Here is a 27,703-nt window from a genome sequence, read left to right as displayed (position 1 = left end):
TAGAGAAATACTGGTCTTGTGAAAGTTGCTCTGCCAGCCAGCAAAGCAAAGACACTTAAGAGGATACTGCTGCTCCCTTAGAATGACTTACTGAAGGACTCCTACTCTTCCCAATCCCTTCAGGCAGCTCAGAAGTGACAAAAGATAGCTTGGAGGTTAAAGTTGTTAGTACAGAGGTAGGGGGAACAGTTCCTAGTTGAGTGGTTGATGTTTCAAGTGGAAATGGAACTACCACTAAGGAAGTGGATGTTAATAATGCAGAACATGTTGGAATAGGACTTGCACTGAGCAGGGTTGTTGGAGTTGGTATTTTGATGGGTAAAGTTATAGATGCAGTAGAACCAACAGTATGTGATGTGACTGCTGAGGCTTGAAGAGCAGTTGGAAAATCTGTTGAAGAGATGAGTTTGGAAAGGACAGTAGGGCTGGCTGTGCTGTCAAGTACATTAGAAGCCTCCACTGTACTTGGTAATGAAAATGTTGAATAGGTGGCTGCATCAGATGTTTCCAGAGAATAAAAGTCTGTAATGGACTGTGCTGACATGTCCATTCCCCTCAAAGTTGTGTTTGCCTTCATAGTTATTTTGGCTGTCACACTGGTACGAGTCGACTCAGTCCCTGAAGTAACAAATAAAGGAGGTGTCTGAGGAAATGTCTCTGTGGTAGCACCTGTCTGAGAGATTAACAATGAAGGTTTTGTTCCAATTGCTGATTCAGTAGGTGTCACAGGTATGCCTAAAAGGAAAAGTGCATGTTTCACTATCATTTATGGATTATTAGTAAAGCAAAATAGCAACATCTATCTCTATTCAAGTCCCATTTAAACATTAGCACATCAGAGCACCATTTTGCTGAGACGATAACTTGCCAGTGGTTCCAGGCCATCTGATGACTTCAGGGAACTCAGCTGACTCAAGAAGTTTTCTAATCTTTGCAAAGAAACTTGCTAATTTATTATTATTTGTGAAAACCTTGGTTTTGCAGAGCAGTTTTGAAGAAAAAAAAAAAAAAAAAAAAAAAAAAGGAATTCCATGGAAAATTCAGCCAATCCAAGAGAGTAAAATAAAAAATATTTGGAATAAATACAGCTTTGGGAGGTATGAGATATTACATAAGACATCTTTGTATTAGCAAATATAGAGCATAATGTATTTAATTTAAAACCTTTTAAATAAAATAAAAGACTGTTAAAAGGAAATTGCTATGTTAAAAGAATACTATATCCCTAAAATAAGCAAAGAATGTGGTATCTTCACACACTAGAAGTTATTAAATAGATGCACTGAATTCTTAAGTGGTGGTTCATCAACTGAAAAGTCAACTTTTCACTACAGGACTATGTCTTCCACTTGGGATCTTTCTCTTATATACATATAACACACTAGCATTAAGAAGTCAAATATAGTTGTGATGAGTATCACACCATCACAAAAGATTAAGTTTAATACACTATTAGAGAAATTAAATAATTCAACTTTTGAAATGGCTTTTTTGAATGTAGGAGATAAATTTTGGATGACTAAGAATAGAGTCTTTGTCCCAGAGAAATATTCTTCAACAGAGAGATGTTCTGGTAAAATGTTTAATAAGAAAAAACAGCAAGGTACATTTTATTAAAACATTTCATGTGACTTCTAGAGTGGTTTATAAGACTAGACCAATATAATAAAATATACTTACAGTCTTCTGGATAAACACATTTAAGTGTGACCTCATCAAGGATCATGTTTTTGGGACAGTATGGCAAGCATCCTTCAACCCTTGAAAATATTGTATAGTTAGTTCTGAAGCCTCAGTAGAAATATAAATTAATTTTAAATTATTTTACTTTGGTAAAATTAAACATTTGAATGTCTTCCCCATCAGAGTTCTGAGAACTTCCCAGTGTAATAGCTTCCAGGTTTGAGCCAGGATTAAGACAATTTTCTTTTTACTGATTATTTTTCTTCAGTGAACTCACTTTTAAGAGGCATACTAGCTGAAAGTAGCACAGCAAGTTTTCCAGCTAGCAGACTGGTAACACTCAAATGTTTATAGTTACTACTGAGAAACCAAGGAAACTTTGCTCTGCTTGTTGAATATACTGCTTTAACACAAAGAGAGCAGAAGAGTCTTATCTACAACCCTCCCATAAGGAGGAGGGGACTGGACAGATGGCAAAATTGACCAAAGAAATATTCCATCCAGATATACACGTGGCACTCAGTGGAAATTTAGGGATGACAGAAGTCAAGCTCTTCTTCCCTTCTCTTCCATTCATGGCCAGTGTGCAGAGAGGACTCTGTCCCTCCATCTCCTTTGATCCCTAGGCTCGTGTATCCCTGACCCTCACAACTCTCCCCTCAGCTCCTGGCTGCTCTGCCACTTTCTCCGACAGCTCCGGGACATTTCAGAACTGCTCACAGCTCAGGAGATGCCAGGGGAGTTGCTGGGGGTAGGGGGAGGCAAAAGGCTTTTGCACATTCCTAAACATACTTGTACGTATTTTCCTTTATCATCAGTATTTAATTAAAGCTGTCTAGTTAAGTTTTCAATCCAGAAGCCTCTCTCCTTATTCTCTCACTCCTGGGTGGGATGGGGAGGGAATCGAGAGCAAGGTTGTCACTGGTTTAATTGCTGATCCTGAGTCAAAACATGACAATGGTGAACACAGCATTTTTAGGTCAAAAAGACACTGAACATCACAATTCTGTTTCTAAATTGTTAATAATCCCTTCTTTGCATAGGTTAATGGACATAATATCTTTGGACCATTCTGCTTCCACAAAGAGGTGGAAGTTCAAATCTCTAAGCAGAAAGGTTTTCCATAGGACAAAGACATTCTCTACAAGACTGCTGTTTTACCCAGATGTTTGTTTGAGACATTAAAATATTTAGACTGACTCCACAGAAAGTCTCATTCTTGTGCACTGTTATCATAAGAGACTGAAGGCAAGTCCACATATTCCTTCACTTTTTCATTTGGAGGGGATTTTTTATAAGAAAAATCATTACATTAACAATCAGTGAGCCCATATGGAAAAAGTTAAAAATACCAAGATAAAAAAAAATAATAATATTAGTAGTATGTCTAACAATAAACTGCATATGCCTAGTGAGGTAGTCTGAAATTCACAATGTGATTTTCCACCAGATTTTTGCATTGAGTTTTTAGGCATTTTTCATTTCATTTTGTTGTGATTCCATAGATGCCATGAGAGTTCCATGGAGAAAGGAAATCTTTTTATCATGAAATCAGAGAATCTGTCAGGTTGGAAAGGACTTTTATTGGTCATCTAGTCCAGCCCCCTCCCACAGAGACCTTTTTAACTAGATCAAGTTTTTCAGAGCCTGGTCAGGCCTGACCTTGAATGTTTCCAGAGATGGTGTCTCCACCACACCTCTGAGCAACCTGTTCCAGTGCTTCACCGTCCTCATTGTAAAGAACTTCTTTCTAATGTCTAATCTCAATCTAACCTATCCTAGTTTGAGACCATTGCCCCTTGTCCTCTCACTACATGCCCTTGTAAACAGTCCCTCCCCAGCTTTCCTGCAGTCCCCTTCAGGTACTGGAAGGCCACTATAAGGTCTCCCTGAAGCTTTCTCCTCTTCAGGTTGAACAATCCCAGCTCTTTCCTGCCTGTCTTCATAGGAGAGGTGCTCCAGCCCTCTGATCATTTTTGTGCACCTTCTTAGGGCTCTGAATGAGCAGGTCCATGTCCCTCTTATGTTAAGGACTCCAGAGCTGGACACAGCACTCCAGGTGGGGTCTTACGAGAGCAGAGTAGAGGGACAGAATCACTTCCCTTGACCTGCTGGCCACACTTCTTTTGATGCAGCCCAGGATGCAACCGGCCCTCTGGGATGTCAGTGCACATTGTCTGCCCATGTCCAACTTTTCGTACACTAGTACCCACAAGTCCCTTTCTGCAGGGCTGCTCTTTATCACATCATCCCTCAGCCTGTACTGATAACGAGGATTCGTCCTACCCAGGTGCAGGACCTTGCACTTACTTAGAAACAAGATAGTATCAGCCGTGTGAAATTGCTTACATCGTTCCAATGAGCATCTCTCAGCATAAAGTTCCCTCCTCTTACAGGAGAGGGCGTAATCCACCTTTACTATTCCTATAGTTTTTCATCTGCGTCATATAAAAGCCAGAAAAATGTAGTCATCTACAGCATCACAGGATGCTGGTATAGGATTTGAATATAAAACCACAATGGGGAATAGCTTTCATTTAATTTAATAGATTTCTACTTTAACCACTCACAGAAGCTAATCTCCTGGGCTAAATAATAACAGAATCCCCTGGGCTAAATACAACCTCTCTTATTATGTTGAAAGGTTGCATGTAAACATGAATATATACCGTGGGAAACAAATGTTTTCACATGCCTCGTGAGAGCTGCTCATAAAAGCGATACTAAAATCTGGAGGAGTAAAAATGAATGTATATTGCAGCTGCAATAATTTTCAGCAAGCATATGGGATACATATCACAAAAAACCATGAACAAACAAAAAGCAAAAAAAATAGAGTAACAACAAGAGCTTAGTTTTACTTACGGAGGAAGGAATTTACAGGCTGTTCCTTCAGGATCACTACATGTTTTAACACAAGGATTAGCACAAGATTCATATCGCCATTCACACATCTTTCTATAAGGTACAGATGCACTGAGTTCTGAGAAAGAAGGAAAAGGTGTTATTTATTGATTGTGTAGTCCATGAAATATACATTTATAGTCTTTTCTATAATGTACATTAGGATTTTCATAGAATAACAGAATTGTTTATGTTGGAAAAGACCTTTAAGATAATCAAGTCAAACCATTAACCTAACTTCACCAAGTCCACTTCTAAACCATGTGCCTAAGTAGCACATCTACATGACTTATAAACGGATCTAGGGATGATGACTCCACCCCCTCCCCTGGGCAGCCTGTTCCAGTGCTTGACAACCCTTTCTGTGAAGCAAGTTTTACTAATATCCAGCCTAAACCTCCCCTGGTAAACCTTGAGACCATTTTCTTTTGTCTTTTCACTTGTTACATGGGAGAAGAGGCTGACCCCCACCGTGTTACAACCTCATTTCAGGTATTTGTAGAGAGCAAGGTCTCCCCTCAGCCTCTTCTTCTTCAGAGAAATAAAAAAATTAAAACCAAGTACAGAAATTCTTGATAACTTTCAAATAGACTTTGTACATTTTCAGTTTCAAGTATTTTAAATTCAGTCAAGCTAAAAGGCACTGAAGCTTTCAAGATGCAGACACTCACTTTTACAATATATTCTGTTTAGAAATCTTAAAACTCAGTTAAATATAGTGAAGGTACTGATGGTTGCAGAAGCAATACAGTTACTCCATTCATTGCACACACTAACAATACATTAACGTGCATCTTTTTGTGATACTCTAAATTAATTTTGAAAGAGTAAAAAAAGAAAAATGGAGTTCAAGGAGAAAGGGTTCATTATATCTGTAAAAAATCAGAAAATAATAGCATTTGGAGGCAGAATAGAAGAAAAAGATGGAATAGTAATTAAAAATAGGATAAAAAAATTATAACATTATCAAAGACAAGTGCTCTGAATGCAAGCAGAAAAAAACCCATACTTGTCCCTGAGGATTACACAAAATTTACCTTCAATACTAAAGCTACTCAAACGTTTGAATTCTTCTGAATCATCGTACTTTGCCACTTTAACACCTGATGAGGTCAGAATGATGAAAAAGCCTTTTTTACTGTGCAGTTCGAATGCGCTGAGCCCTGGACTCCAGAGGCCCTGGTGGTGGAAGAAGGTGGCTTGTCTCCGAAAGGAAGCACTTGCCTGCCACTGCTCCAGCCCAACAGTTTGATTGTCGTGTACGTACAGGAAGTAGTTTGGTCTTTCAGCAGATTCAAGGGAAACAAGAGAGAGTGCTTCCACAGAAGAATAGAATAAAAAAATAATAGTAAGATTTTCACAGAAAACAACCTAAATGTGAGAAAAAAACTCTATATATTTGCTGTTGAGTGGCTCCTTTTAAACAACTGCTTTTCACAAAACAAATGTATTTCATTTTTATGTAACACAAAAAGAAGAAATGCAGGGCTTAAAGGAGACTTCAAATGGTAAAAAAAAAAAAAAAGAACCACCAGAGGGCTTATCAGTCAGAACAAAACTACATTCAGCCTGCTGCTACCAGCCTTTGAAATCACTCGTAAGCAGTCTCAAATTGGGACTTGCTCAAATTGGGATTTTTTAAAAAGTTCACTTCAATGCCTGGCAGCTGTATGAAAACTTCATTCATAAATAACATCACACAAATATCATAAAACAGGCTTGACTTTCCCTTGAGGTCAGGCTTTTTTAATGTAGTCTTATGCAGCAATACAACAAGGAAACCTGTGGCCAAATAAAATCTTGACCCTCTCTTTGCTCTACCCAGGCCAGAAATTAAAAGTGAAGAAGAATTCTTTAAAATTTAATAACTTAGGAGAAGACTGACTTCAGATTTGGTTTTCAACATGAGTAAAATCTTGAAGTGTCTTTAATTTAGGTAAATACTATTGTGTTGTTCTTCACAGATAAGAAAGCTACCTGTGTACTGCAGATATAATTAATGTTTTGCTTCCACTTTACATTGGTTGGAGAACTGACAAGACTGTATTAATCTTTCTGTTCTACATGCTTTATAATTTCATAATCATATCTAAAAAAACTAGTTTCTCCACTGCAAAATTGTGAACTGTTTCTGAATATAGTTTCAAATTTTACTGTGAACGTAGCCCTTTTCTATGTTGACTTTTGAGGGTTTGGGTTATTTTTGACAAATTAAACTTTATGAGGAAACAATGACAAAGTCTGTATTGACTTATTGGGCACAAACCCAATGTGAAGAAAGGAAAATATATGCAGAAGGAAAAATATTTAAACATGTTTATTTTTGGCAGTATAGTTTGGTTCAGCCTGAAAAGTGAGAAGAGTTTAGGAATAACTGTTCACCTAAGAAACTTCCTTCTATGTTGTATGGAGATGCTGCTCACTAACAATGCAAGAGATAGACTAGTTGCTCTAAGTTGTGCATTTTATAGGCCACTGAAAGTGACAAAAATTAACAAAAGATAAAGTAGAAGTGATTTTACAGAAGACCAAAATATCATGCATTCACCTTCAGTGTTGATACTTGCTAGATAAATATGCAGGATATTCCTGTTTCCAGTTATAAAAACAATATATTTTTTTCCACAAAGGAATTCTATTAACTTGTATTTTGCCATATTTTTAAAATAATATTTGGAAGTTAGCATTAAAGCTGGCAGTAAAATTTTTCAATATTAAAAAACTAATAATAAAAATCAGTCTTTTCTCCTCAGTTTTGTATTTGGCTGCTTTGTCCTAATTTATTCCAGTAACTAAAGACATCTCGATTATTTTGGCAGATATAGAACATAAAGCAAAAATAATTCATATAGCTTGAAAAATATGTATTGCCGTTAGCAAAGTTGTTGAGAACACTTACATAAACCTTTGTCTTTGAAAAGACCTGGAGTTATCATGAAACTGAAAAATACATTTCCGTATGCTCCAGTTCTAGGCAGAGGAAATATCCTTCTACTGGATACATTAGCTCCTATAATTGTGTCATTCTCTCCATAACTTGCTAAAATATAGGGTCCTTCTCCAAGGCCTAAAGAGAGAAAAATAAAATAGAAAAAAAATATTGTATATATATCCTTGCATGCTATACAAACTTAATTGACATAACACATTGCCTTAAACTTTTCACCATACCTGGAATCAAATAAATTTGGAACTATATTCCACTGAAAAACCAAGAGCAGCACACTTCTAAAACCTCACCTTGTGAGTAATAAGCAAAATGTGTAAATTCTGTGCAAGATTTAATCCTTACAGTGAAAAGACTGAACCCCTTTCCCTGTCTAAGACAAGTCCTTTCCAAGATGACTCTTCCAATAGCGAAGGAATTACCAAAATAATTAACTTTGTCTCAACTAGAAGTTAAACACCAATTTCTGAAGAAAATGGCATGAAAACAACTACTGTTTTTATATGCAAACTACTCTGGAGCTCATAGGCACATGAAGCCCACAAGGTTGCCACAAAATGACCACTTTTAAGGCAGTGGTGAGGCAATGTATCTTAAAAAGACTCCTTATTCTAAATCATTGGATGTTTATTCCTACATATTAACAGGCATTTTGGCTATGACAGTAGTTAAAGCCTGAGTGTGTTATTAACCCTGTTCTTATCACATATACAAAACATATCCCCATACAAGCTACTATGAAGAAATTTAACTCTATCCCAGCCAAAACCAGTACACCTTACCACTTTTTAAATAAGAGAAATTTCTCTACTGCAAGGATATTAGGGAAAGTCAGCTACGTCTAGCAGGATCAACCAGCTGCTGCTATAGAGGGCCAGGCTCATTTGAGGAGAAAGAAAGAATCATATACTGTATGATGCTCATTATGCGATGCAAGTTGCTAAAAAAGATGTATCAAAAGTCTCATTCATATCATTTCATGTATTCAAGTTTCTCTTCATTTTCAGTATTCTGCTCCCCACAAAATACCTGCACAGTATGCAAAAATAAGAGGGGATGCCACAAAAATTTAGTTTATTAAATGAATACAACTGTCATTCTAGTGAACCATTCTTTAGAGAACAATATTTGTGAGACTTGTGCGTAAAATCCTGTGACCTATCTATATAAAAATATAACAGTTCCCAGTTCTGAAATTTACAGTACAAGCACAAGCCAGCATCCTTCTAGAGCTTCTCCTTGACTGTCAAGTAATTAATCCATGCCCACAATGAAAATGATGAGGTTATTAATTGAGACATTAGGAAATATTAAGATAATTCAAATCAGCTGGGCCACTTACCTTCACCAGTTAAAAATAGGATAAATGTTAAAACCACATACACCAAGTCAAAGAAAAGGCCCATCAGTTTTTTCAGTTGAGTATTTAATTGAACCATAGGAGTAGCTTTTATGTGTCAATGTAAGAAAGAAAAATAAAACAAACCAAGCAACTCTCAGAATGAAAACCTAGAAGATAACAACATAGTGTGACAAAAGTTCATAACATTCATGAGGCTTTTTTTTTTCCCAAAAATTATACCAAATTAATTATTATTCTGACAAATCTTAAACTCAGTATCATCAGAGATGCATTATATCAACACTATCCATTTTTTGAGAGAAGGACTTTAATTTTCCTGTGCCAAAGGCAATTAGTTCAGTGAGGTGTAAATTCAAACGGCAATTACCATGTTACAACCTTCTAAAATGCGCACTAATGTGTTGGTATTTGAATTCCTCACTATTATAGGGTTGTTTGTGTTTATGTAGGACAATCTCAAGTAATGCATGAGATATTGCACATTAAAACAGCATTGTAGCTACTCATAGCACAACATGAGGGAAGAAAAAGTCGGTATAATGACATAATGGTATTAAATGGGCAAGAATATGTTGCAAAATGACACACAATACTCCAGGCTGCTCATACAAGTCACTTTTCCTTTCAAATGGATTTGAAGGTCCAGTGAGCTCAAGGGATTGTGACTATGCAATCCTATCCTAGGGAACACAGAGAACGGAAGAGAGATAATCTCCAGCACAACACTGCTGCAGCTGACAGAGATCCTCAGCACAAGCTATGAAAGGTTTTATTTGCAGTGCACTGTATTGTGTTTCATCTGAGATACCAGATGTGTTGATTCACTTACAACTAGTATGTTTGTTTCCATGACACCAGTGTCCCTGGACATAGAGTAAAAAGGCCCATGGAGACTTTCTTTGCTAACTTGCTGAGCTCATTAAGCTCATGTACCCAAATCAAGAGTATAAAGAAAAGAAAAGAAAACAAAACAAAAAACCTGTGAAAGAGAGAAATTACCAAACTATATTTTCTTTCAAGGCTAGTTTGAGTGAACTGATATAAGATAAGTGTATTTTGGGTATTTGTTTTTAAAAAGAGAAAAAGAAATAAGGGAGGGGTGAAGAAATAAATATTTCAAAATTGCATCAAACAGATAGAAAGATGATAAAATATACAGAAATCTTCTGTATGTTGGAATGGTTGATGTGGGGAGTTGTCTACAACTAAATATAACAATAGATTCCATTTTGGAGCCAGGAACTACAGATGTGTTTCTAGCACATAGCTAGTGGTTATGTTAGAAAACATGAAGAGTAAGTGTATTCCACAAGGTATATAAATATGAGGATCAATCAAAGTCAGTAAAATTAAATATTACATACCTTGATTGTAATATTCACAGTCATAAGCTACAAAAAAAAAAAAAAAAAAAAAAGACAACACATTATTACAAAGTACACTATTACTATGGAGTAACAACAGAATCTGCAAATATGCATCCTAAAAATGTAAAATTCACTTTCATAAAGGGAAGTTTCATTTCCCATAATGTATTTGAGTCAGTGACTTTATTTCCTCAGGCTTTTAGTCAGTGACATACAGTTGCATTTAAAACAGATGTGCCAGGACAGCAGACCTGAAGCACAAGTTACTCCATAGTGGAGAATCTTTCTCGCTGTCCATGAAATGTAGAATGGACTGAATCTTTTTGCAGCCCCACCCAGAACACTGGACGTACCCCCCATCTGGTACACCTGTGCCCTCCCAGCGGTTTCTGCTCTGGCACATCCTGAGCACAGCCAGTCCTCTTCAGTAAGACAGCCAGTTGGGTGTGTAAGACTAACAGCTAACACAGAGACAGCTTGAAAAATATGCATAAGTACAATTACTGTGCACCTGCTTCTGTCATATTTGTATTATTAGGCATCAAAAGGCCAGGGATGCCTGAGAGATGAGCTCCGGTGCAAGGCCAGCCCAAGGACGTACCACAGAAAGAAGGAGATCGCCAGTGAATGACTGCTCCTTGCTGGCAGCATTTGTGGGCATAAGCTGCAATACTGGTACACAAGCACTCACAGTCCCCACCAAGATTGCAGTTGCATGTATCTGTGTGACAATTTTTGACAAAGGAAGTTACATCGATCTGTGGATTAAAAAAAAAAATTAAAAAAATAAAAAAATAAAATAAAGAGGTCTGGTAACTTGATCGTATGAGCTGTGCAAATTCCTGTTGTACCATTTTCAGCTGAACTGGCTGAAAGAATTTAACACAAAATAAGGTGTTTTCTAAGGTTTGGGTACACTTTTATACAAAAAAAGTGCACTTCAAATGATCAGCTTGTATCTACATTACAGGCCTAGATAAAATGTCATTCAGTGACTATTATCAAGTGTGTCTGTCCACACACTTGCTGTTCTTCAGCAGTTTTTGAAGAGTATATTGGAGCCGGCAGTTCTGTTTTTATAAGCCAAATACTGCCATCTATAGTCATGCTGTCAGTTTTGCATGCACAACGAGATCAGAGCTGCAATTCTGATTATCAACTAATTAAAGTAATAATTTTGTAGAGGGGATTTTGGTCAGGCACAGAAAACTTGAGTATGCTGGTGTCATTTTTCAGGAAAATATTTCTTCACTAATCCAGATGTTAATATACTTTGTCCTCAAACCTTAATCAGGTCAGAAATCTACTTTCCCACTTTAAAACCATGTCATTTTATGGTTTTACCTGATATGTTACCTCTTGGGTTTTAATCACCTTTTTGTAATCCTGAGCAACGTTTCCAAAACAGTGTTCTTACTCAACACATGGAATGTTTAAGCAATGCTTTTCTTCAGTTTAAACTCATTTTTAGACTTGGATCTAGCTCAGTTGTAGAGCACTCAAATGGCACACTTCAGATTACAGAAATACCATCACAGTAACAAAGCAGCACTTGTCTTACAAGGCCACAGCTTCTCAGCTGGCAGTTGCAAGAAGCCAGCAGGGAAATGAAGACTGTTTTTCTGCCCTCAGTAGGGAGAGATGCCATTTTGCTTTCATTCTTTTTCTTAATTTGAAAACCAGAATACCACTGGAATGGGGACACAAGCATTAGCTCCACTGAAAATAGCTGCAGTAGTTTCATGGCAATCACCAAAAAGCAGACTGGCTCCAAAGAGCTCAACTTATCTCTCACGTCTGCAGGACAGCATCTCTTCATGGGTCAGCAGCAGCCTGCTGCTGTGACAAAATGGGAGCCTAGGGTCAAAATTCTTGCTGAGTTCAGGAGTTATGAGGAAGCCTCATCACTCAAGAACACTCATGAGTAGTGTTGAGGCCCCTCAGCCCCCACCGAGTTCAGCACTTAACTGGGCAACTGTCGTCTATCAGTTGCTGCCAGCCAGAGATGCAAGCTTTTGTCTCCCTGAAAATGGGGTGTTCCAGCCTGAGTTGAACTCTGAGGCTGCCTGTCCCACAGGTAGGTGCTCCCCTCCATGCAGTGCAGGGTCTTCCACCAGAAGGAGTGACTGTAAGAATGCTGCTCTAAGCACATCCTGAAACCCATGTCTATACTTTTTGTTCCTTCCATGCCTCCAGTGTCAATCTGTTTGGGCTGTTTTTTCCTTGGCACCCTGTTCCCCACCCCTTCAGCCAGCAATCAGATGCAGATGTTCTTGATAGGAGGTCACTTTACATTACATTTCTAAGAGCTGTGTTTTCATATGCTGATGAATACGTTGGAAGAACACCTGGAAAATAATTCATTTATAAGTTGTCCCATGGATGGCTATGTGCATGTGAAAATAGTTGGCTACTAATTTAGTTATGTTTTGCACCTGGAATGCATTTTTTTTAAGTATTATGCAAATTTTGGCATAAAATTTGCAAATTTTAATCACAAGATATAGAAAATTAATGTTCAAGAGAAAACATCTTGCTTTTATAATAAGGACCTATTATAATACAGCTCCTTAAAAACTCTCAAAACTTCCATTTTTATTTACTAGTTTCAACTTTGAAAATACACTCATCACTATGTTCTCAGGCACATGCTCAAAAATTCTTTACAGAGTAACTAAAGTCAACATTCATAAATCTTTTGGGTTAAGCTACTGCAACCTCCTCCTCAGGCAAATTCCTAACCATGTGATATCAAACTTCAGTTCTGAAAGTCAGGAGGTTCAGCTAGGACATCTAATGATCTCATTTAGTATTAATAGTCATAAAGAAAATAAGAGTGAGACAAAATGTCATAGTAGTTCTTGCTTGCATATTCAATAAATAGAGCACCTTTGGGAGGCTAAAATCTGAAGGAAGGAGAAATGTACAAGGCATGTGTTGTGTTCAGAAAGGGTGGATAAAATAAAATATTCCCATACAAGCTATTGTTTTCTGCATCTTGTCCAGACTGAACTGAAGGACATTCTTGTAAGTCACATCCTGGGCTCAGCCAGGTATTGAGGAGACAATGACACCATACCTCAGAGTTTTGGTAAAAGCAGATTATAAGTTGTCATCCAATTGAAAATACTGATAGCTCTCATATTTCTTTCTATAGTGATCAGAACAACTAACAAACCATTTGAGATAAGCTGTAGGCACATTACATAAATGCTTTTTTTGAATCCTACAGTATATACAAAAGCCTTAAAAACTTAGGTACCTAGATAAATACAAGATATAAACAAAACCCAAAGAGAACAGAACCCTGATTATCCAACCTATTAACTCATGGCTCCTGGTTATCACCATTATGTTTAGGCTGCAGTCTTGAAGGGAACAAGGAGCTCTGTACAAACATAGCCCACCCACAGAGAGATACTTGGAGGACTCTACTCTGTATCCTCCACAGCATTCAGACAGGGGAATGGGAGGAAGAAATTAATTACTGGAAATGTAATATCTTCTAACATGAGAACACACTTGGATATTTAATAAACTTACCACATTGCGACAAGGTGCAAAAACGTCACTGTATAAAATTGAGCATTCCTTTTTGGCATAAGGGAACTTGCTCTGATACACTTCACATGGTCTCAGTGTTTCATTTGGGCTCTTGCACTTAAAAACAAGCAAAAACACCACAAACATTTTAGATGAAGGTGTGTTTACCATGGACTCAACTACACTATAATATCATATAATTCAATACCTGCATATCCAGAAAACAAAAATAAAGTTTAAATGCTGTCCTCTTCATCTTACCCTTCTCCTGATTTGTTGTTATAATTAAAAACATTTGCACAAAAAAGAATCTTTGTGTTTTGTTCTGAAGTACTAAAATGTTCTTGCTGTCTACTCAGTGCATAAAGACAAAATGTTTTCTTTGTGACACATTATAATCATTACCAGAGCAACCAACTGTAACATCACAAACAAATACATGGTCCAAATCCATCTCTGGTGGATGGACTGACTTTAAATGGAGTCACAGATGGCTTTAGCCCTGTAAGTTCAAATAAAGAAGCAGTGGTAGGAAGGGGGAAAAAAAAAAAAAAAAGAAAAAGAAGAAGAAGAAAAAAAAAGATCGTCATGATAACTCAGAAATGGCTGAGATAAAACTCCCTCTCTTCAAGTTTCTCTCAAGAAGAAAACCAAATGAACAAAACAAAACAAAATAATAAAATGACACTCATCTCAGAAAACATGAGTTTATCCAAAACTATAATCTCTTGGTGCAGCAGAGAAGCACAGGAGGGGGTAACGATGGATCCATGGGCAGCACTGGGGTGTCCTGATGCAGCTTTAGCTGCAATGCAGTTGCCCAGCCACGCTGCCCTCCTCTGCAGATGCTTTGACACAGCCGTGGGGATCATACTGCCACTCCGAGGAGGAAGAAACCCTGGAAGCATCCCATGCTCCACAGTGCCAATGCAAGCATGCTTGGCAGTAGGAGAGTTGGATTCAAGGCCTCCAGCTATCAAATCATCCTTTACAGTATTTAGATTTTGCAGAAAAGATGACCAGGATACATCTCTACAAAGGCCAAAGGTCCTTTCTGAAAAAAAACCCCTAACTCCTACTGTGGAGGCAGATGAAGCATCAAGCCTGGCTGAGTGCAGGCTGCCTGCAAGGCCAAGAAGGGACTTGGATTTGAGTGCTCTGCAGCCACAGAGATTGGAAGATGACATGAAATTTGACACATATATGTCTAAATATATAACCACAAAAAGGCAAGTGCAAGTTTGGGCTGCATAAGCAAAGCTCATAACATTGTAGAAGTTAAAGTGCTATGCAAACACTACACTTTTTTTAAGCAGCCACTGAACTGATACATCAGAAGAGAAAAATTCTTTAATTCAGACAAAGTATTTACACATTTCTTTACATTCCACCTTCTAGATAAGCTATATAACCACCAAAAGTACAAATTTGCCTCCCTTGCTCACACAATGTAAATATTTTATATAGAATAAAATTAATCCAAAGGCAGATCTTGAGGGAGAGAAGCTTCAAAACAGGTACCATATAGCAGAATAGGTACCATATTCTTTTTATGAAGTGAGAGATTTTGATTCAATTTCCTGCTTTGAGTCAGGGAGAGAACTGATTAAAAACTGGTTCTCATAGGCATCCTAAGGGAATGGTTTACAAATACTCATTTTTCAGAAATTTCACAAGGCTATAAAACCTTACAGCTTCTCTGCACAAATTAATAAAATACCTATTTTCCTGTGTTATAAACACAGTTGCAGACATCCACTCCCTACAGCCTCTTCCCTTCTCCTCAGAAATCAAGTTTTCATACTGAGTTGTGCCTGTTGCTGATCTGAACTTTTTCTCTCACCCTTTCAAAACCACTGCTTCCTCACTTTGTTTTCTCTTTACAAAATGCAAATAAAAAAAAACAAAACTTTTTTTTTTCAGTGTTGAGAAGTAGACTTTTTTCAATACCTTTTTTCCCAGTGTTCAGATTCTGTTTACTTTCAATATCCTGATCGAAGTCTCCAACACCAGAGAAATTACAACTGCTTTTAAAATTGGACCGATTGCAAAACATCAGAATCAATGTATCTAATTTTGTAGAAAACTGAAATCCAGACAACAGTGATAAATATCTTATGTAGGAGAAAATGTATTCCTTCCTAAAGAGATTGCTTGATATAATTTAAATTCAGTATGTTTTTGCTCTGACTTAAGGCAATGTTAACATCATTTCACATCTATAGACATAAAGATGTCTATAGATGAGCATGAGTTTAGAAAATCTCTGTATATCATCTGCTTAGAAACTGTTCATTTATAGATTAAAATTATCATCCTTTTTGTCTGAGTTTTTACTGAATGTGGGACTTACCTGTCCTAATACCCAGCTGTCTCCAAACACTTGTGCATTTCTCACCTCCATGTTGTTTGATGTAGTTAAATCATTTGAAGTGTATTTGTCAAAATTTCCACACAAACCTGCCAGTTTACCCTAAAAGAGAAGGTTTTATTTTTTTTTACATATACTGACAGTTTAAAATTGGTAAAAACGACATGTGGAATAAAGTATTCTTAAACTGAAAAAGGTGAATGCAACTCTGACTCATGCTTTGAAAATATCTGACACTCTGCTTTGCTTAGAGCTCCATATTGCAAATAACTTGTAATGGAAATTTATTTTCTCTTTTTTTCTTCCTGTTTTTCTAGAATCTATTCTTACATTCCACCTATTAAAAGAGACTGAAATCTAGTAATACTTTTTTGGTGAAATATTAGTAGTGCATCTAGTCCAAAAATCAAAAGTGCAGGTGAATAACCTCGTGATTGTGAAGCCTGACTAGTTGTGGTTGTTAAAACTTGATGCCTCTAATTTTAGCTCACAATAGCAAAAACATTTGTAATAGCAGTTACAAAAGAGACAGCTGCAACTTTCTTGTGTTGAGGCATGTGCTAGTGATGGAAAAAGTATAGATACATGCATACATATATACATACAGAGAGAAAAAGATATTCCTGCACAACAGTAAAATGTAGAGTTGGATTTCTAGAATGCTGTGGCTCACTCCAATGAATTCCTTTTCCTTAAGGTCTGCTGCAGAGGTTATCTTACTGAACAGAAGCCTCTGTAAGAAACAGTCATTGGAAACAGAAAGAGCTTGAAGTATTTGTGTCCCTGCATGTAACCTGCAGAATTCAGCTCCCTGCAGGCTTACTCAAAAACTTAAGAATTTTTTTCGCTATGTGCATTGGTGAGTCAGCTTGTATGTGAAGTAAGGGGTTTTACAGCTATTGTGACAAAAGCCTAGAATAGTGTTGCTTTAAAACCAGATTAAAGGGTCATTGTAATGTTGACTTACATTTCAAAAAAAAATCTGATATTGTATTCTAGCATAAAGTACCTTTTTTGTATTAATGGAAAGAGCCTCATCTCAATACATATGCTCATGATTGACATGAAGTAGGAATATAATTATCAAATGTGCAGATAAGGTTGCTCTCCCAGGAACCAAAGACTGAGTAGCAGAGACACCAAGGCAGATGATGATGATCATGTAGGAATGGAACAGAGAAGAGCAACTGGCAAGAGATTCATAGAATCACAGAATGTTTTCAGTTGGACAGGACCTTAAAGATCACCTCTCACTAGACCATGTTGCTCAAAGCCCCATTCAACCTGGCCTTGAACACCTCCAGAGGGGGCATGTGTGACTACTCTGGGAAACCTGTGCTATCGTCTCACCACCCTCTCAGTAAAGAATTGCTTCCTACTTTCCAATCTAAATCTACCCTCTTTCAGTTTGAAACAACTCCCTCTCAGTCTTATGTAGGAGGAAGCTCATATTCTCCCCTGCATCATGACTGAATCCTGGCACAATAATAATGTCCATTTTTGTTTAGATCCTTCCCTTAACTTAAATCCAAGATGTGGCTCCATTTGTTCATTTCAACAGCCCTACTACATCTCAGAGTACAGTTCCATAATCAATGTAACCCAGTCTGTGCTACAAACCTGCCATTTTTCATGTTGCTAGATTTGGAAGCTTCTTTTCCATTGGCTTCTACAATTATAAAAACATGTGGTGAACAGGGTGACTCTTAACTAACCCTCTCTTCCCTCCCCTAAATTAGCTTTGAGTCAGAGCTGAATCACTGCATATCTGCAAGTTTGCAGTGAGTGGATCAATGGAATAAATATGCACTTAGGAACCACCCTTTGTCTTCAGGTGTCCAGTAATTAAATCACGTTCTCCATATCTTCTCACCTGAGAAATGCTTGCTGCTGAGCACTGTGATAAAACAGCTATATCACTGGGAAAGTTAGTAATGAAGAAAAGACAATCAGTTATTCAATAGAAATCACATTAGCAACACAGAGTCTCAGATTTTTATTTTAGCTCACCTTCCATCGAGGTCCAACTTTAACATGCATCATTGTCTTCTTATCCCACAGAACTGTGATGTCCTGTTCTGGAAAGTGTATCACAGTATAATATCCAGCCTTCCAAAGCTGATAGTTTTCCTGTCCCTTTAAGGTGTTCTGACAGAAATGAATAGTTATTAAGATCTAATGAAGTAATCCTACCAGGGTATGCAGCCAATTAATAGCAAACCATATTCTGAAGAATACTTTAGCATACAGCTGGACCAATAATATTACTAGAAATTTTGTTTAAAACTTGGATATTTTGTCTTTTCAATCATTCAAGATGCTTTGATTTTGTACTTTGGTTTCTCTTTTAAAACCATGTGGAAAGAAACTAATAAATATCAAAATCTTTTGGCTGCTTGAGGCCTTTGAGAAATCTTCTTTGATGGACAAATAAAACTTGCAAAAAAGCAGTTTTTTTCCTGGGACCTTCTTTATCCAGGCTTAGGCACTTGTACTCTCTTAATGCAGACTGAGAGACATTTTCCAAAAACATGCTCCTTTACGGTTGTAACTTTAGAATGCTTAAGGGGCAACCCAAAAAGGAAAGAAAATAACTAACCTGTTTCTCAGAAGGTTCACTAAAAGAAATCTCAGTGTCTCCAACAGTGATGAAAATATTCTTCGAACAAACAATATCATTGTCAAAGCACTTTTTATTCTGAGCAATTATAGATATATTTGAGTTATCTGTGCTCTGCAATATGAAGAAGAAATAATTTTACTCATAAATTCACATACATTTCACTCCTGCAAATTTATTCCAGGCTTACCATCACAACAATATGTATATCTTAGTATGCAGACATCTTTGAAATGAAATTTAAGAAGGTTGCCAAACAATGAAATGCATTTCTCAATTCAAAGCTCAAACTTCGGAGTTAAACACAAAGCCACTTCACGAACTCAGAGATCAGCCTACCACTTAAAATAAGAGCCTGGTTTAGGCTTTTAAAACATGCTTATACACAGAATCCAATATTTACTGCACAGTACGGTTGTCAAAATCGAGACATGCTATAAAAGGAGCTTTATTTTTAAACCAAGGTACTTGAGATCAAGCTGTTTTCATATTTTTAAAATCAAGAAACCTACCATCTGTAAGTACTAGATAGAGCAATTTTTCTACCAGTACTCATCAAAATTTGCAAAACCATGAGTCATACTCAATGTTATTGGAAGGGGCAAAGGTTTCTGCTGACATTTTTGTTTGTGGTTTTTTCTTTAACATCTAGAAGATTTGTCTCCTCTGTCTTTTGATTTCTTAGTGGTTTAGTACCCAAAATTCAAATTTACTGCCTTCCCAATCCCATATCAGTTGGCTCTCCAGCCTGTAAACTAATTTTGCATTCTCAGCACATAGAATAATTTTTTCACCTTTGCTCAGCATCTCTGTTTATTCACCTACAGCTTCTGTGGTTCTTCTGTACCTTAAGGAAGACATACATGCACCCTTTAGTTCCCTGTGCTGGAACAAAGGAGACCAGCTGTATTTTCAGAGTTGATAATTATACCACAAACAAACAAAAAAGTTTAATTACTCTTATTGTTTCTTACTTTAATTTGCCTTTCAATTATTTTCTGTACTAAACCTTGCAAGTGAACAAAACAACAAGTTGCAACTATATAAAAGACTTGAGAGAGTTACGTTCATAACATTAATATGTCAGTAACAGTTTTTCTGAATCCAGTTTAATTCTGATAAAATTCAGTCCTACAGTAATTATAAACCTTAGATAAAATATGAAATAAAAATTTTGGAGGTGGCAAACCTACTGAGTCATCCAGTCTTCTGTGAGACATTTGAGTAGTGCTGGAAACAAACAGATGTTTAGAATTCTCCTCTTATTCCCACCCTCTTTGAAGCACACTCTGAGATTATGACTAGCTGAAACTGATTGCAAGTTCTAATGTGCACAGTGGGCAAGATGGGAAAGGCAGCTATCAGCAGTTCCCCGGTCCTGGGAAATCCTCTTGCTCCCAGCAAGGCTCTTGTAGACCTTCACTTGGCCAAAACGGGAGGAGGGATCCCCCTGCCTTGGTTTGAGTCCACAGCATCCCTTCTTAGAGATTTGCTCCCTCCCTTTGGTCAGTGTACCTCTGAAAGATGCTGGGTGTGTATTCCCAATTATTCGTGGCCTGTCTCACATTTGTACCCTTATTTGTTCTGTGCACATCAGAATTCAAGCATAAAAAAACATATCAGCATTTTTTCCTCACCAGTGAGAAACATTGCATCCAGGAAGCAACTTTTTTTCTTAATTAAAGTCATTGTTCCAAAACTGTTTAGAGAAAAAATTCAGTCTAATAAAAAGGAAAAAAACAAACCAAAACAAAACACAAAAGGAACAACAACAAACTAACCCTATCTGATGGGAAATGCAGAGGCATGTTTGTTGCCATACAGAAGAGGTGGTAGAGCTTTGCTGCCCTTAGTCTAGCATGGCTTACAAGCCAGAGGATGCTGCTACTCGGCAGAGAAAACACTTTACAGTAAGTGTGAACAAATGTGATGAACATAATGTGTGGGAGATGCCTGCAAACTTTCTGTTACCCTAATGCCAAGACTTAAGAAACAGGTGGTATGTGTCAGCCATTAGCTTGGAAGACAGTTAAGGTGGGTAAAGTTAGTCACTGGCTGCTAGTGGTAAGGGGGTGTAGGAAATCGGCATTTTGTGATTTAGCAGGGCAACTCAGTTGAAAAGTACTGAAAGCTTCAGGGAAAAGCAAAGTTCATTTCTTCTGTTGTGAAGTTGTTTCAGGTTGTACTCGGAATGAAATTGGTCATTACCTTTTTGGGAAATATACTGTGTTTTAATTCAGCCAGGCTTGCTACTGGAGTCAGTCCAGTAATTATTCCCCTCCAAGTCAGATAACAGCCCAGAGCCTTTTTTTATTTATTGGAGGTGGTTTGGTAAATTTAAGAGGAGACAAACTCATTAGTTTAGTAGATAGGATGCAAGCTGATACATTCTGTGTTGGCCAAATGAAAAGTGACCGAGGAAGCTCATGAGTCAGTTCAGAAAAGGAGTTTGCTTGCAGTTTATGGGTCTATTTAATGCTTAGGACATTGTGGGCTGTTTTCATTGCAGAGCTCATTCCTCTTCAGTTAGCTTAGCCTCAGCAAAAGGGGATACTCTGAGTTAATGGGGAAGCAATGTCTTCACTGTAAGAAAAGAGATGGAGTGCTTTATTTGAAATAAGGATATTTAATTCAGGCTAATTATCCCACAGTAAAAATACACCTTTTTTGGCAATGAAGACAAGTTCATGGAGCAGCAGCAGGCAGCTATATTAGCTGTGCTAATTGAAGCTGCTGCCTGTGCCTTCTGACAGGCCAGGCCAATCCCTTCAGCTGAACAGCATCAATATATTCAAGTCAGAAGTTTTTGTGTATGGTTGGGATTTGAGCCAACAGCAAAAGCTGAGTTATATTTCAAGTTAACTCTGCAGTAGAGAGAAGCCTGGAGACAGGGAGTGTTTTGCTGACCAAAGCCAGAGCAGGGAGTCCTGAAAACATGTGAAGTACTTCCTTACTTGTAGGGCTTTGTGGTGGTGTTAAACAAAAAGAAACGATGCAGGATAGAAATGCAGAAGAGACAGTGGAGGTGGTTCAATAAATCTATGAGTAAACCAGACATTTAAGAAATAGGGGTTTGCATTAAATCATGAGTCTTCCATGCTTTCTCTCCTTTTAATTAAGTCTTAGACTTAAACCCAAAAAAACACCATTATGGATTATGTCTATTTTGTGGCTCAAAGCTTTCACAGTAAGATTTGCTTTATATATACACCCTTGCCATTCTCTCCATACATGTCAATAAAAATTGAGTCTTTTCCCAGTCGTATGGTACCAGCCAAATTCAAAGTTGAATGACAGTTTCTATCATGGTCTTCAAATTATTCCATAACCGCTACATGTGCAGCCCTTTCTTCCAGCAAGGAAGAAATAAAATGTGATTGAACCATACCACTTACCTATTGCCAACACAAAAGAAGGAATAGGGGCTATTTGTATAAAGTGAGGATCGTGTTTTAATGTTTGTACAATACAGTAAGGTCTTGGGCAAATCTCAACAGCTTTTAGGGATGGGATAATTTAAATTATAAAGATCAAGTTCCATCTCTCTAATCTGCACTGGATCCACACAGGTATGAAAGCCAGCTTTTGTCACTACTACTGGAAGAAATGTCTGAGCAGACACTAGGAGCAGATCTAATGAATAACAAGGTGGGGGTTTATGTTCGGTTTCTTTTTTTTCTGCACAGTCTCTTTCCAAGGCAGAATTGCTCTTTACCTTTTTAGGTAAAATGCACCCAACAGGGAATGTACTACAGTTCATCATGTGAAACCTACTTACGCTGACAGAAACTAGAAATAAAATGGTTTTCCCACTGCAAGAGTATCTTCCCACGTAAATTACCCTATCCAGTCTGTTCCAACTTAATATCAGTTTCTTTGTGATAACATGGAGTTGCCAAGCAACAGGGAAGACAGAGTCACAGCTCTGGGCAGTCAGTCAAAAGCTCATTGTCAGTCCCGCTTCTCAGGACATTCTTTTTCTACACTGCACTTTTTTTCCATATTTCTTCCTAGCTAGTAGCGCTTGGGAATGCTAGGGTTTATTTTTGTTAGAAAGTTTCTATTTCAATAACCCATTTGAAATTTTCTATTGCTCTGAACCACTAACAACAGTGTGCAGGGTGCTCACATAATCAAAATGCAGCCTGGGAGAAAACAGTTTAAAAGTGACTGCATTCATCTTCTTTGAGAGTTTCCTTAAAATCTCTCTAACTGTTCAGTGTAAAGAGTCATTTTTTTCCATTCTTAATACCCTGATTTCCCTTTTTTGTTGCTGTTGTTGTTGGTTTTTTGTTTGTTTTATCACTTTTTGCAAGCTTGATCCTAGAAGTAAAGCATCCCAGATCTAGTGAGCACTTAGGCATAAATATTTAAGTGTGCCTTTAGACCAGCTAGATGCCTTGGCCCCTGACATGATCTTGCTCTGTTTGTTTCTTGTGCCATTTTATGGAGTGGTTGATCTCCAGATAATCATTGAAAACACATTCATTATGCAAAATTCATTCACCATTTACACCAAGAAGCACCTCCTCTTGGAATGCTTCTTTCATTTTGCTGGTGTGATAATTTCTTCTATACCATTTCAAAATTATATATGTACATTCTGTGTCACTTCAATCACTGCTTTTGCATCCTATACAAGTTTGTACTGACAAATCCTTTTCCCCATAGCTATTCAAACATTGGAGTAATATTGCTTGGAGTCAGCAGATGGCACTGATACACATTCTCTCCGTTCGGGAGGAAATCCATATGAAGGCTGGGAAACAATATTACAGGAAAGATAGTAGGTGATCCTCTTACAAGAGATAAAAATGGAATACTTAAATAGTATTTATTTTTCCACTGATGTTATGTATTTCTATACAAGTAATTTTAAAAACCTCATATTTAGGAACTAAGATCCTAGAAGCTAAATTGTTCATGCACACACACACACAAGCACCTAAATTCTCTTTTCCTCAGCATCTTCTACAGAGCTGTAGGTTATATGATTATTTTCACTTAAAATACAGCAAAGAAAATTGCAATACACCTGGAAGATATGACACATTTCTAGATTGTAGCACAGTTGAGTTGAAATGGAGGAGAGAACATTATTTGAGTAGCTTCACTGATGCAAATTCAAAGGGAGTGAGATTATTTCAGCTACTGACTCTCCCTCAAACAACTGCCAGATTCCTGCTAATGCATTCACAATAACTCTTTCCTATGTCCTTAAAAGTAACTTCCCAAAAGGATACACCTCTGGCAGAATAAGCTCTCAACAATCCTGAGAAAGATGTATTACAAGTATAGATGTATACCTATGCAAGCAATAGAAAAAATAAATAATTGTATTATATTTTCTTTATTATATTATTTTGTAGTAGATTTTATGTCAATATAGAGTTGTTGGGTCTTCTGAGGTTTTGTCAACCATGTTTTTTAAATTCAATTATTTTTTTTTTAAAACTACTGCTAATGAAAAGTACACAACAAGGAGTATTTTACTTCATATACTTCAAAACCTTGTTCTAAGTTCATATTTTTTAATTTTGAAAACGATGGTTACTCAGATGGGATTTCACTGGAAAGGTTTTTCTTTTTTATATTATAAGAGAACTATATTTAAAATATTCAGAAAAGATAATTTAGAACAGATTTTCTTTTGTTTCATTTACTTAGCTTCCCTGCTTGTGTATCAGATTTGGCTTTTCCAAGGGTCACATTGCTGAAATCCCTTTCTAATTAAAAAGGAGGTATTCTGAAGATTAAGGATTTAGGAACATTCAAATATTTGTTTCCAAGTGACACATACTGCAACATGAGCTACTTTGAGTCATAAATCATCATTATAGTTCGTGAGTTTAGTTTTGAATATCTAAATAAGTATTTATATGAGACCTATTATTATTGTTTTATTAATAATTTCATGATAAATGTCAGTATTTTATCATTGTTGGCTGTAACGATATAGTACAACATAACAGGGAAAAAAAGATTGTGTTGATAAATTTGCCTTTTCTGAGCTCTAGCAAATGATGGCAGGAGCTGGAAAGCTGAAACTTTTGTTTATTTTTGTAATAAAATTAATGTTAAATATTTTTGTTTGCACTGTTGAGATTTAGTTTCTGTGCATTCAGAAAAATGCTCATATCCTGACCTAAACCAGCGTACATTTAATTCACATCAACCAGAGTCAGAGGCCATAAATTGCTAAAGCAGCATCTACAGGTGCTTAGCTTGAGCAGCCTCCCCTTTCAAACACAGCAAAAAGCTTCCTTTTTCCTGCTGCCACCACACTGTACAGCTTCCTGAAACATCAACACATGATGCTGGTTTTTGGGCATCTTTTCTGCTGTATCAGTACAAAATGGACATTGACAGTCCACAAAGCTGGGCCCACCAGAGCCAATCTGACTCAGGTAGTCATTCTTAGAGTGAACTACCTTCTCAGGCAGCCATCAGACTGTAATATTTTAGAGTTAGTATACCCAAAGGGCTGTTGGATGCTGAACATTAAGCCAAAAGCAGAAATTGAAGGTGAAAAGGTCACTTTCTTCAAGCTGTGTGGTCGCTAAATGGCAAGATCCTCAGAAAGAGGATCCAACTTCTGAGTCACACCACGCACGGCCTCCAAATTGCCATTCTCATGGCAAGAAACTTTTCCCCAAGCCTTTCCTGGAAGCCCTCCATGCTAATCTGCACAAATTGAAAGAAATCTTTCCTTTGTTGAAGAATAAAGTGATTCATTCATTGCAAAATTTAATGGTCTGGAGAATCAGGTGGTGGAGACAGAAAGGCATGTTGAGGTAATTGAGTCTGAAATCATTGATCTGGAGAAAATGGAATCAGAGTATAAATCCATTGTCAACTGTAATCCAATCTTTTGCTCACAGAAGGGGTAGAACAAATAGAAAAACAGGCACAAGCCAATGTTATCTGAGCACTGTGCTTCCCAGCTGAAGACACGGATGGAAAGGGATTGTCTCCCACAGGGAGCTCCCTGCTGACCCTTACAGAGCTTCTAGGAACCCAGAAAAAATAAGGCATCCAGAAAGGTTTCCTCTGAAATCATGGGACTGATGAAAAGCAAACTATTGGTATTCTTTGCAACTAAAGCAGGGCAAACTATTCACAGTAAATAATACTTTCACTGAAATACAGTATCTCTTTTTGGGGGCACAAATTTGCATGCAAATTGTCAAGAAATAACATTATTTCTACACAGTTGCTGCTGCTATAAATTATTTCACAAGTGTTTTAGGTAAACACATTTTGGCACATCACTGACTCATGAAACAAATTGTTGGAATGTGACTTTGAGGATTAGATATGCCAATTAAAAAATCAAAGACATTCTGATTGGAACTCCATGTTACAGTTTTATTCCCTAAAGAAATACAGGTTACTTTTAGAGTCAGGTTTCCAATTTAAAACATTTGTATTTCAAATTCAACATTGTTTACTTTCCCATTAAAATCTTCAGAGTCTATTAAAAGAAAATATGTTTTAACTATGAGCAGTCAGATTCACCATGTTAGTTAACCTTGAACCTGCAGCTTTAGTCATCCATAGGGTAACAGCAAGCAGAATGTATTGATTTTACTAATTGACTACAGAACATGTGGTGCAAAATATTTCATTCTATAGGTTTGACAGCTTTGTGGATCTGGCTGCCTCATATAAATGATGTTGAAAAGGGCTGTGCAAGAAATTACAAATCTTCATTAAGGAGAAATGGGATAAAGACCTCCTCAGGTGTGACAAATGAGTAACTGAACAATTGTTGCTTGGTGTGCGATTGCTCCAACTTATGCCCAATCATCATTTAACAAACTTACCAATCAAGATAAATATATCAGCAAGTAACATGTAAAGATTATCAGTGCATCAACCAGCTTCTGTATTAAGAACTCTGATAAAAGCGTCATAAACTAAGAGCTTTGAACTTGCTTCAAGTTACAAAAGAAGGGTTATGCAGGAAAACTCCATTGCTGTATTCCCCAGGGCAGACCAAGTATCTAACACTGGGGACTGCTCATCAGTAGGATAATCATTTGGGAAACTATAGTACTGGTTCACCAGATCATGAATGTTTTGTTCAATGAATTTCTGCTTTAACAAATGGGCTCTTTTGTGGTGTCTCCTAACGCAAAAGAGTTATATCTGCACTTTTAATTGGCATAACAGTTCAATTATTTGATCAAATGTCTGTTTGTTGCTTTCGTAATCCTCTAACACACTAAATCTGATGGTAACTTTGGCTTTAAAAAAGCCTTCATGGTTGCATCTAAAAGATTAAAAACCTGACTTTAAAATGGCCAGAGCCCCAATGCCAGATGAAAAGAAGGGAAAATATTTTTATTGCATTCTTCAAAGTCAGGACTAATCCATATAATGTGAATACTTGAAGATGAGGGCTTAGTTCTGCCGACCTCCGTCTTTCCAGATACAGGAATAAAACAGTCCTTCCTTTTCTTGGCTTTAGGACGTTACTGACAGCCTACTAAAGTTAATGGAAAGACTTCAGTTTGTTATTTGGTGGGGTTTTTTTGAAGGCAGATAAGCATTACAACAGAGTTCACTCTCATACAGGGGTATTGTCATAGGTAGACTATTCCTCTAAACTCTTGTTTCAAGATTCCCTCAAATCAGAGAAAACATAATTCTGCTACTGAGAAGAAAATAAGTCTGGGAGGGCTCCAAGGACACTGACCCTGCAAGTCTTAATAAACCCACTAAACTGCAGGACTAAAATCACCACAAACACAGAAAAAGGCTAACATGTGTGATAGAAAGACAGCCATTTTACTATAAAAGCAGAAGTTTATGAAGCAGGTAAGTGGAAATAATAGACAACAAGTACAAATAAAATGGAGAAAAGTTTTGCTAGAAAAATAGCAATATTTTGTTAGGGAAA

General features: G+C 37.1%; 1 protein-coding gene across 1 annotated transcript in view; it reads right to left on the bottom strand.

Annotated features, from left to right (window-relative positions):
* OTOGL (otogelin-like) overlaps positions 1-27,703 on the bottom strand; it is a 92,019-nt gene that overhangs the window by 26,764 nt on the left and 37,552 nt on the right. Inside the window, exons 26-36 of the mRNA XM_010008043.1 lie at positions 18,778-18,912; positions 18,189-18,326; positions 16,161-16,280; positions 13,808-13,924; positions 10,866-11,022; positions 10,262-10,288; positions 7,487-7,654; positions 5,625-5,903; positions 4,549-4,666; positions 1,681-1,760; positions 466-735 (exon numbers count right to left, since the gene is read on the bottom strand). Coding sequence (XP_010006345.1) covers positions 466-735; positions 1,681-1,760; positions 4,549-4,666; positions 5,625-5,903; positions 7,487-7,654; positions 10,262-10,288; positions 10,866-11,022; positions 13,808-13,924; positions 16,161-16,280; positions 18,189-18,326; positions 18,778-18,912 — 1,609 coding nt within the window. The remainder of the gene's footprint in view (positions 1-465; positions 736-1,680; positions 1,761-4,548; positions 4,667-5,624; positions 5,904-7,486; positions 7,655-10,261; positions 10,289-10,865; positions 11,023-13,807; positions 13,925-16,160; positions 16,281-18,188; positions 18,327-18,777; positions 18,913-27,703) is intronic.

Source organism: Chaetura pelagica, unplaced genomic scaffold, assembly GCF_000747805.2.
Source record: "Chaetura pelagica isolate M959 unplaced genomic scaffold, ChaPel_1.0 scaffold50, whole genome shotgun sequence".
Classification (NCBI taxonomy): Eukaryota; Metazoa; Chordata; class Aves; order Apodiformes; family Apodidae; genus Chaetura; species Chaetura pelagica.
This window is presented reverse-complemented; position numbering and strand designations above follow the sequence as displayed.